The 12,192-nt window shown below is 32.6% G+C and overlaps 1 protein-coding gene across 1 annotated transcript in view; it reads left to right on the top strand.

Annotated features, from left to right (window-relative positions):
• The first annotated feature begins 326 nt into the window (after positions 1-326).
• LOC145291079 (uncharacterized) overlaps positions 327-12,192 on the top strand; it is an 85,011-nt gene continuing 73,145 nt past the window's right edge. The window contains exons 1-4 of the mRNA XM_080136594.1: positions 327-330; positions 5,607-5,875; positions 9,878-10,010; positions 11,184-11,192. Of these exons, the coding sequence (XP_079992720.1) occupies positions 327-330; positions 5,607-5,875; positions 9,878-10,010; positions 11,184-11,192 (415 nt within the window). The remainder of the gene's footprint in view (positions 331-5,606; positions 5,876-9,877; positions 10,011-11,183; positions 11,193-12,192) is intronic.

Raw genomic sequence — 12,192 nt, 5'->3', positions numbered from 1 at the left:
GTTTTATAAATGAAAAAAAAAGAAAAACATGTAATTTATAAATAATGAATATCACCCCCCTTCCCCACCAGAGGTATCAAAAAGTATATAAGGAAACGAAAAATACAAGAAAATGTGGAGTATATTGTATGTGTTGCTAATTATTTTTTAATGTTTTCTAGTTGGTTTAAATCTAATTGAGGTAAATATAGGACGCTAAAACCGGATGTGATGTATAGAAAGCTATGATGTAATTGTTTTAAATTTAACAATATGTAAATGATTGTAATGTAAGAAATGGGAAATGGCATGTGTAATTTTAAAGTGATTAAATAATTTATAGCAAAATGGGTAAGTTTAAATGGAATAGATGATGCATAACAATATGTGTCAATTGCACTGCCGTAGTGAATTAGGGCTGCCGTGTTCGTTTTTTGTATGTTTGGGAATAATTACAAATTCAACAACAACAATTATTCAAACATTAACAACATACAGACGAAAAGCGAGAACAACTACAAAAAAACAGTTATTTGAGTGGAAACAGCATCTGGAGGAGTTACTTGCTCAAGTCGTAACATATAATGTGTTCACTGAGAATAATACCTTATTTTCACAAGCCTCTATATGGAATGCGATTGACAACTGCTATATACCAGAAGAAGTTAAGTCATTTTCAGCTTACTACCGAAGAAATGAGGACTTTTTTTAGTCTATAGACCGGTCCGACCAGAAAAAAGTTTGTTTGCAATTATGCAAATTGGAGACCGTTGAACATAAATTTGTGGTTTTTATTTTGCCACGTTAAACTTCGGAGCTATCTTTTGCCGATATCGTGGAGCTTCTTACTGAACTTTTTAGCCCAAAAGTCTAAAATGTTCTATAAACTATGGAAATGTTTGAATTTGGTTAAAAACGACAAAGATGACTTTGCAACATATGCGGCCATGGTTGATAAACAATGTAACGAATTTAAACTATCAGACGTCAGTGTGAAAATTTTTAAATGTCTAGTATTTTCGCAAGGACTGACATCAAACTAAGATGCTGAAATCAGAAAGCTTAAATCGAGTTTAACTCTACAAAAATTAACAGAAAACTACCAGAAAATAGAAATTATTAAAAAAGACTCAGAGGATACTGAATATGGCATTGAAAAAAAAAGTAGCTAAACTATCGAAAATACATGTAACAAATAACACACAAACTAGGAAAATGGCCACACATATCCAAAAAAGAATTTTCAGAAAGGAAAATTTCATCCCCTTGTAATCGATGTGGAAATCTGTATTGGGTTAGAGACTGCCCATATCTGTGAAAAAATGTTTGGCATGTAAACAATGGGACACAAAAGATCTCATTGCAGAAATAAAAATAAAACCTGGGTGCATTTCATGGAAACCAAAAACAACAAAGGGTAATGCAAATATGTGATGGTAAAAATTTGAGATCAAGAAATTAAAATGTAATTAAACTTAGGTTCAGACTTTTCGATATTAAATTTAAATTTAATACATGGAAAAAATCGTCTAGACCCACAATGTTGAGATCACACAAAACAGCAAATGAACTTTCAAGGAGAACTTTTGATCTATGTTACACTATTGGGAAAAACAACAAATTAAAAATCTATGTATTAAGGAATACCACGAACGTACTCTGTTCGGACTGGATACATGAATTTTATTCATATCAATGTTCTGTAGAAAAGCAGAATATATTTCATTAACAATAACAACAACAACAAGAAAACAATACAAATTATGACTCAGTTTAAATCTGCTGACCTAAATTCTCTTAAGATTCGATCAAATCAGCTTCAGGATTCCGAAGTAAAAATCAGCAACCAAATGGTATTCCTTTTCAAAAAAGAAAAAACAAAACAGGCTAAAATCGCAGCAACTCAAAATTTCAAAGCTAGAAGAAAAATTCTCCAGACAAAGTAATAATTCCCAATGGTCTCATATAAAACTTTTTAAAAATACAAAACTTAAGGAAACCTTAAGTATGGTGAAGAAGTTATTCCTGCTCTTAAGAGTGTTTGTTCAAAAAAGAGCAATTCTCAAAATTACCAAAAAAGTCATATTCATTTAAGGGAAGTGAACTATCTGCAGTTAAATGTAAAAAAGGGAAATCTATCTATCTATCTATCTATCTATCTATCTATCTATCTATCTATCTATCTATCAAAGTGAACGTGTCTGTGTGTTTGTGTGTGTGTCTGTGTACATTTCCCTATGCAATAACTCTGTCAATTTTGAGTCTACAGACTCGAAATTTGATATACAGGGTACTGACATGTGGGAACATCCATTGGATCGGTTTTCGGCCAGAAATATTGCTGGTAAGGGGTCAAATTTCAACGATTTGACCTTTGAGAACTCTACCAAAACTCCTCCGACAATTTGGGGTCTAAACACTTGAAATTTTAGATATAGGTTCCTTGGACATTGGATCTAACTGAATAACTTTATTTGAGCTCCAAACAAATGTTAAGGGGACATAATAGGGATCAAAGTTAAAAACATTGACCGTTTTTTTTTGTTTTTTTTTTAGCATACACCTCACACCCGGGAAACGCCGGGCACCCATGCTAGTATATATATAAAAGTGAACGTGTCTGTGTACATTTCCCTATGCAATAAGTCTGTCAATTTTTAGTCTACAGACTCGAAATTTGATATACAGGGGTCATAATAGGACTCAAAGTTTAAAAAGAATTTGATATAAGGGGTCATAATAGGAGTCAAAATTTAAAAAGAATTTGACCTCTGCAGTCTCTACCTAATTACTCAGACAATTTCTGGTCTAAACATTTGAAATTTGACATAAAGGGTATTCAGAGATACGGCAAGCTTTGTAATTGGTTTCGGTCGAAAATGTTTAGTTACCAACAGATAAATGTGTGTATGTATGTTTGTTTGCATGTCTACCTAAAACTTTCGACAGGGGCGACGGATTTTCACAAGATCAGTATTATTTTGAAGTTCGACCTTTCAGACAACAGATATCGAAAAATTAGCTAAAAACATTAATATCTTCACCTTCAACTGGGCACTTTTCTACAGGGGGTACTTGCTTTTTCTGCCGATAAAATCATTCTCTCCTTTTGGTTGTCTAGCCGTAATTTTAAAACCTACGTCACCATCCGGTTTGGCAGCGGTTGTAACAGTAAAGATGTCAGGTTTTTTCCCTTCCTTTTCCTCCTTCGCGGTATCGAGCCTGCCTTCCTACTACCACTCTGGGCTGAAATGCTAGTCTATATATCTATAAAAGTGAACGTGTCTGTGTGTCTGTCTGTGTGTCCATCTGTGTGTCTGTGTACATTTCCCTACGCAATAACTCTGTCAATTTTCAGTCTACAAACTCGAAATTTGATATACAGAGTATTGAGATTTGGGAAAAATCTATATGATCGGTTTTCGGCTAGAAATTTAGCTGTTAAGGGGGTCGAAGTTCAACGATTTGACCTTTGAGACCTCTACCAAGCTCCTCCGACAATTTGGGGACATAATAGGGGTCAAAGTTAAAAAAAATTGACTCTGAGGTCTCTACCTAATTACTCAGACAATTTCTGGTCTAAACATTTGAAATTTTACATAAAGGCTACTCAGATATAGGGCAAGCTTTTTCATTGGTTTGGGTTGAAAATTTTTAGTTACCAATATATAAATGTCATTATGTATGTATGTTTGCATGTCTGCCTAAAACTTCCAACAGAGGCGATGGATTTTCACAAGATCAGTATCATTTTGAACTTCGACTTTTCATACGACAAATATCGAAAAATTAGCGAAAACATTAACATCTTCACCTTCAACTAGGCACTTTTCTACAGGAGGGTTCGCTTTTTTCGCCGATATTTTTTAAAGATATCCGCCGCTTTCGATTGTCTAGCCTTAATTTTTTTAGAGAGTGCAACAGAATGTACATTATATAAAATAAATTCAAGGTGATTGTTTTATGCAATTTAAATTAAATTTTTATACCTTACTTTGTAAAATTTTGGGATATAACATTTTATAAGATGGTCTTTTATATTGTGTAGACAAAAATAATTTGAATTAAGACATAAAAACTGAAAGAAATATATAATGCATTTTTATTTGATTAGCTTTTCTAATTTAATATAAATACTTAAGTTTGTTTTCTCAGAGCCATATCTCATTGTGTATATAGCAATTATTTTCAAAGTGAATTAATTATGTTACCATGGAAATGTATATCTACCTATCCATCATTAACGTGACCCGACATCTTGCTACCCAACTCCCCACCTAGTACCCCTGTAGCCTGTGTCCCCAATAGTAGCCCCAATGTGCCTTGTTTGGGGATTAAAATGTAATTAAATTATATATATATATATATATATATATATATATATATATATATATATATATATATATATATATATATATATATATAAATATATATATATATATGAACTCAACTTAGTTGTGTATCACCGTCAAACATAATAAATCTTTTATGTATATAATGACTTTTCATTTGATTAACTTTTATTAAACAAGGTTTGCTTCTCCCTTATATTCATATCTGATGAAGCCAAATATCATTGTTTATATAGACATTATTTTCAAAGTGAATTAATTATTTTACTTTGGAAATGTTTAGAAAGGTTCATTAAATATTTCTGCTTTTTATTTTACTTTTTCTAAAATGAATTATTCTTTTTCATAAATAAATGTAAAAAAGCATTAAATATTCCTTAATGCCAATTTTCTCTACAATTTTTGCAACCAATGTACCACCAACAATTTCAATAACTGCACATACAACTGTTTACACAATATTCAAATAACAATTTCAACTATTGTAGAATAAAATTTTACAATATTTGCCAACCACAATACTAATCACATCTAACTGTTCGAACAACCTAATCCGCCACAGTTCCTACAACTATTCCAACTACTATTCGAACAACGATACCAACAACTATTCCAACAACGATACCAACCACTGTACCAACAATAATTCCAACAACGATATCAACGACAGTACCAACAACTATTCTAACTGTACCAACAACTATTCCAACAACAATTATGTTTTTTTCATTTATTTAAAACTAAAATTATTATATCTTTTGATAAGGACTACTACCACTGTGTCCACATTCCACTCTAAAGCTTATTGCCTTAAATATCAGAACAAAATACAGATAAGAGAATATTCTAAAATCACGGAACATTAATTCAATAAAACGTAAAAATAAAACAAACATTGCAGTTAAATTGCTAGGTTCTTATCTGATTCAGCCACCAAATCTGTTTTTGCTAGTTTTTAAAATGATGTTTTACTGAATTAATCTATAGTCATGATATTTTTCTGCAGTGCTTTTATAGAGCATATGAATGTGAATATGTTAGAGCTTAGTCTTGCAGTTATGATTTATAAATTTCCCTAAAACCTATTCTATTTCATGATTATGAAATCCATTAGAAAATTTTAATTAATAATGGGAGAATGTTTATTCTGACAGTAAATTTCAATTGTTTTTAAACTTGTACATGATTGATGATTAATAAACAGAAATCATTGTAAAATGCTTCCATTGGTGTATGCATATAAAAGATGGTAATAATTATTTTATCTTTTTGCAGCAATATGTGCTCATGATGAAGAAATAACATATGAGAATATTGATAATGATGCTCTGGATATACGTACCTCAACCAATCAAGATCATTTCCGAGAGCTTGTTGTTGGTGATGGTGTGTTCAGTTTTGATGTACAAGATGATGGTCCAAGAATCACTGTAACTTTTCTGAAGCCAAAAGTTCCAGTTAGGATGAGTCTTGTGAATACAACAAATATACTTTCTTATAATCTGACTGTTACTTATATAAATGGTTTAGTTATTGAATATAAGGTGAGTAAAAAATTTTTTTAAATAAAATGCTATTGTTCTTTGAATATATTATGATTAAATATATGTGTTTGTTGTTTAGCTTAATGAATAAATTGGAAATATTTTCTCTTCTTATGTGTGTATATAAATGAAAATACTAATTTATATAAAAATACTATTTACTTCAGTATGAACCATAATCTATTAAAACAGATGTTACATGCACACATGTAGAATGCTGAAATATTTTCTAGGGCTATAAAATATGTCAACTGCACACCCTCTCCATAAGGCTCTCTATTAATCATGATGTCTCAGCACAGGATCAGTGCCTTTATTACTTAAATTGTTATGCGGTTTGCAGCCATTAAAAGTGATTGGTCACAACATGCCCTTGCAAAAAAAAATAAATAAAAATAAATATATATTTGACTTGATCATGAATTGAAAAACATACATCGAGGACATTGCCAATGCTGAGCAAAGAAGGTGAGGGGTTCCCTATATCGTGCTAGAAAATTACTCACACTTGAGAGTATTCTGTATTTCTACAAAGCCACCATTTGCATGGAGTACTGTTGCCACATGTGGGATGGTGCATCTACCACTAGTATCTTCCTCTTGGACAAGGTCCAAGAAAAAGTCTCCAATCTAATAGGCCTCGCACAATCAATTAAGCTCACACTCCTGTCCCATCAGTGCAATATTGTATCCCTGTGCTTGTTTTACTAGTACTTTAATAGAATGTGCTTTGATGGACTCATAGCACAGTTGTACAATATACATACAATGTACATACCCCCAACTAACCTATCAAACAGCAAAATTCCACTCCTTCAGTGTTGAGATCTCTAGATGCCGGAAAGTCTTCTACTCTAGTAGTAGAACTGTTTTTCTGCTTCCTGACTGTACTGCAGGAGTTTAAATGTAATGTGAACAGACATCTCACTGCTAATCTCTTCCTGTAGGCATTATCCCAAATAGTAGCCCTTTACATTCAAGATAAGGACAGATTGTTTAGTCTCTTGAGCAAATATGTATTGACTTATGTTGTTTCTAAGAAACTGAAAGAAAAGGTAAATTCTGTCAAAATGATTGTTGAAGAGGATGCAAGATATAAGCGGTTTTGGATTGAAAATGAAAAGTAAATAGGTGATGTTGGATTTTCATTGCAGGGAAATAAGTAAATAAAATGATTTATGCTAATTATGTTATTGATCGTATTATAATGTTTAAGTTGATGTTTACAGAGAAAAATCTCATAAAAATAACTGTTTATGCATCAAAATGTGGTTTGAATGAAGATACAAAAGATGAGTTTCAGGAATAAGTGTTGTTGCATAAATGTTTAAGGTTGTATATGGAACAGGGACTGAGAGGATCACACACTTGACAAATCAGATCATAAAAGAGTGTGTTCTGAAAGACTGGGAATTTAGTAAAGTTGTCAACTGTTACAAGGTTAAGAGTGAAACCCTCTAAATAGGGGTAAAAATTATTGAAGTCCAGAAACCGGTACGAGAATAAGTAAATAATTAATAAGAAATAAGTTAATTGAATAAGTAATAAGAAATAAGTTGATTGGTTTCCTGCCCAAGTGAAGAGATGTTTTATGCTGATAATTTAATTATTACCTGTGAAATAATGTAAGGTTTACTTTTTTAAATTAATGCTATGGAAAGTAATGTTCTGAAAGTGAAAATTACACAGAACAAATTGATTATTAATGGTTATAGTACTGAAAAGCCCCAAGAAATAGACAAGTTTCATGCTCAGTTTGTAGAAAGTGAGTTGGGAGCAACACAATTTTTTTGTACTTGTAAGCATTGGATATTTAAGGAATTCAGGAGTATTACAGGCAATTTGAGTTGAGTCAATGAGAACCCTGATGTGATCAAAATATATTTGGGTAACTGTTGAGAATATCTAGAATTTTGTAAGCTTAGTAACACCACAGAAACAAAGAGAGTAGCTTAGACTGGTGTGATAGCAAGAGTTAGGAATGGATTGGGAAAGTTTAAAGATGTTTTGTCATAATTAACCAGTAGATTTTTAATGTTGTTGACTAAGGGTAGAATTTATCAAACATGAGTGTACAAGGTGCTAATGTATGCAAATGAAATATGGCCATTGAGGATACAGCATTCTACACCTTTTACACCTCAAATTAAAAAAGCACAACTTCAAATTAAAAAACACAACTTCAAATTAAAAAAACTAAACTTCAAATTAAAAAACATAACTTCAAATTAAAAAAAGACAACATCAAATTAAATAAACCCAAGTTCAATTTAAAAGCACGTGACATTATGTTAGAATTATTCATACTCAAACTTTGTAAGGTAATTTGCATAACATCACTTATGCAAATTACCCACTATTACTTGTAGTTGCTCGCAACAATAAAAAAAGAAAAGTTTCTAACAATTAACATTACAATAATTTAAAATATGGAAAATAACAATGGATCTCCGGTAGTTGTGCGATCAAGTAGAGGAGTCAAGAGAGGCACAGTACGTGGTCAGTACAAACGCAATCGAAATTCTCCTAAGCGTCGGATTCTGGAAGCCGCTCGAAATAGCAGGGACTGGACAACTGTCGCAGAGAACTGTGGGATAAATAGGAACACCGCGTACGCCTGGGTGAATAAACAGGCCAAGGGGCAAGACCTGGAGGATAAGCCGCGGGGTGGAAGGCGACATGGGAAAGTGAATCCGGACATGGTCAACAACATGCTTGATATAATCGGAGAAGATCCTACCATCACTCTCAAGGAGTTGGCCTTGAAGATTTCGGAGATGCATGGAATCAACCCCCCAATCAGCGTTACTACCATAAATAACCATCTCGATGGTAGACTCTTCACTGTAAAACGGGTTCACAAGCAAGCCGAGAATGTCAACACTCCGGAGAATAAGGTAAAACGTTGTATCTATGTAGAAAGGGTTATGGCCGCATTGGGAGCTGGTAAACATGTGGTGTATTTGGATGAGTCAAACGTGAACTTATTTTGTACTCGGACCGTTGGACGATCCGCGAGGGGCCAGAGAGTGGTGCTACATGTTCCAGGCTCGAAAGGTCCAAATATTCACATGGTTGCTGGTATTAGTCAACAGGGACTCATCAACTTCACCCGCAGGCGTGGCGCCTACAAGCACCCGGATGTCAACCAATGGGTTGCAGAACTACTCAATTCTGTCTTCGCAATGGGATATGATGCCGGACAGGTAGCCTTGGTAATTGACAACGCCCCGTGCCATTCCCGAGTGGAACAACTACACGACCAGGCAGCTTTTGCAGAAGTGGAGTTTATTCGCTTGCCTCCATACAGCCCGGCTCTCAACCCCATCGAAATGGCCTGGTCAGCCATCAAAGCCGTCATCAAGAGGGATCTACCGAGCGTTATACATGTGCCACAACCGGAAGATATCACAAAAGTGGAGCACCGTCTTCGTCTTGTGGAGACCGCCATCGACCGAGCCTACCAAGTGGTAACTCCTGCCATGTCTCAGGCATTCTGTAATCGGGTTCAACGCCATCACGCTAGATGTCTCAGGGAAGAGGACCTCCCTGTTGGAGAATAAATGGTTTATCTATCATGTAATAAAATTTTAATTTAATTTGAACTTGGATTTTTTTAATTTGAAGTTGTGTATTTTAATTTGAAGTTTAGTTTTTTTAATTTGAAGTTGTGTTTTTTAATTTGAAGTTGTGTTTTTTAATTTGAACTTTAGTTTTTTTAATTTGAGGTGTAAAAGATGTAGAGCTATCATTGATGTTTTCTAGTGTAGGATTAGGATTATGCATATATATATATGTGTGTGTGTGTCTGTGTGTATGTACAGATATGCAATCGTGTGTGTGTGTTTTATTTTTATTTTTGTAAGCATCATTAAAATCAGATTGTGCAATATTGGGTGTATATGACATTATTTTTTTCATGGCATGATGCAATTTTTAATTGTTCAAAACTATATTTTAACTTGATTCTAATATACAATTTTTTGTTTGATTCAATTTCAGAATGTCAATCCAACTGACATAATTACATTAAATCAGACAAGTGAATTGCTTGAGATTGTTATTACAATTGAGAAGACATTTCCAAACAGACCAGTGGAAACAGAATTGAGTGTAGAACTTTGTAGCAAGTTAAGTGAGTATATTTGTCATTAATACTAACATTGTTCTAACAATTGTTGTAAATTTTAATATTGCATATGTGTCAAATGCAATAGATTTATTTCTATAAATATGATTTTAAAATATTATTTATATTCACTATCTGTTTAAACTTATAAAAAAAATTATTTCAAAATTAAAAATAACATTTTCGTTTAATTTCCAAGAAAATAATGAAATAACTTGTCAAAATCAAGCGAATCGTTTATTTTTAATGATTTTAATGAAGAGTATGACAAATGGTGCATCAAATGAAGGTCTAGGTGAATGCAGGTTTAGTTGCTATGAGAATGGTATTAGAAACAAATTAAAACATTGTGGAAATATTAAGTATGAAAAAAGACATTGTAGTTTGTACGGTTTGTTGACTCATCGATGTCTAAGAAAATGACCAAATTGGATGTCAGAGCCTGTGAAGTGTATCAGTCAACTGATTAAGCACCAAATCATTGGAATCAATGAGAGTCATACATGAATTAAAACTGTAACAGGTAGATATTACCCATTATAATAGTGGACATTTTTATCACTTATTGTTGTAATCCAAACCAATTCGTAATCTGGTGGACAGTTTTTTCAACAAGGATCAGCTAATGTTCCTATTTACTTGCCTCCTCACGAGGGAATAGTCTGACACAAGGTCATTTTTTATGTGGGAAAATATCCAGTTCCTTAAAAGAAAAGAAAACACCCTGGATTGGAGCAAGCATAAATATTGCCTCGGTCTAGAAGTATTTCACCTTAACTGAAAAACTATGTGCAGCATCAGAGCAAGTACTACACTTGGCTCCGAACCAAAAGGATATAGTGTTATTATGACTCAACCAGTGTTCATATTTGCTTGTCTTTCCAAGAGGGACGAGTTAGGCATATGGTCAGCTTTTAATGTGGGTAAAATCCCATCCCAAAAAAAAAAAAAAAAAAAAGGGCACCCTGAATTGATACAAAAAAAATTCTCAGTCTGTAAGGATGTCTCCTTCCCTGATAATTCAAATATTTTTTGCCTTAAAATTATATAAAATTTTACTTGCTTAAAATTGATGAATAAAAATGTATTGTTTTATTGCTTGAATATTTAATTGTAAGTTTTATTAATAAAAAAATGTATATTTTCAATTAATATTTTTATTTATTCTATTTATCACAGCTCCAACAGGTAAGTCATTTTATGAATTATATTTTTAAATTAAAATCCCTTTTATAATATTGATTTAATATTCAAGTATTATTGTACATAAGGATTAATTGCTAATAATCTAACTATATATCTATAAAAGTGGGAATGTGTGTGGGAGTGTAAGTGTGTGAGGACGCTACTCAACCTATATATTGATAGTCAACGAATGTCTTATCTACAGACTTGAAATTTGGTATATAATGTCTTCAGACATATGGAAAACGTTTTAATCGGTTTTCATCCGGAAAAATGGGTTGCTAAGGGGGTCAAAATGGAAAAATTAGTACTTGGGGGGGTGGTCATCGGATTTTTATTTGTCAACTATTTCACGACTGCACATGCGCGAATCGTTCACATGACAGCTTCCTTACGTTAAAAATAAGTAGGTTTGAAAACACTTTTTAAAGATTGCAGCAAGCTGATCTAATTGTTATTATACTTGACTCACTGACTTTAGGTTTTGATTTCAATCTCAGCTCAAGTATTTTTCTTGTTTTTACTTACAAGAAGTTAACTGTTTAGAAAAAACATAATACTTGTATGCACATGTCTCACTTTCTTTCCGTTTTTTACTTCTTTTTTTTTTTTAGAAATCTAACGTTACATTTAATGCCAGACAACGCCAAATACATCTGTTAGTTCTTCGATATTTTTCTTATTAAAAATGTTTTGTAGATTTAGTTTAATATTTCAAAATTAAACTCTGTTAAGTCATGGAACCAAAAGTCTCTACCTGCATAGTTTTAAACAGACAGTTCCATTATTATTTCCATCTTGTTCTTTTTAACTGAGTAAAAATAATATTTAAATAAAATGTGGTGTATAGCTGCAGTGTGCTATGATCCCTGGAAAGTTAAAGAACCACTATCATAGAAAGTTGCCACCAGGATTTTCATATTAAATGTACCAGTACCACATGGCCAAAAAGTTGAACTTAAAAGTGGAATTTCGGTTTACTTTATCATTTCTTATTTAATTG

This window comes from Euprymna scolopes, chromosome 12 (genome assembly GCF_053919585.1).
Source record: "Euprymna scolopes isolate OS-2025 chromosome 12, ASM5391958v1, whole genome shotgun sequence".
Lineage (NCBI taxonomy): Eukaryota > Metazoa > Mollusca > Cephalopoda > Sepiida > Sepiolidae > Euprymna > Euprymna scolopes.
Note: the sequence above shows the minus strand (reverse complement) of the source record. Positions and strands in the feature narration are given on the sequence as shown.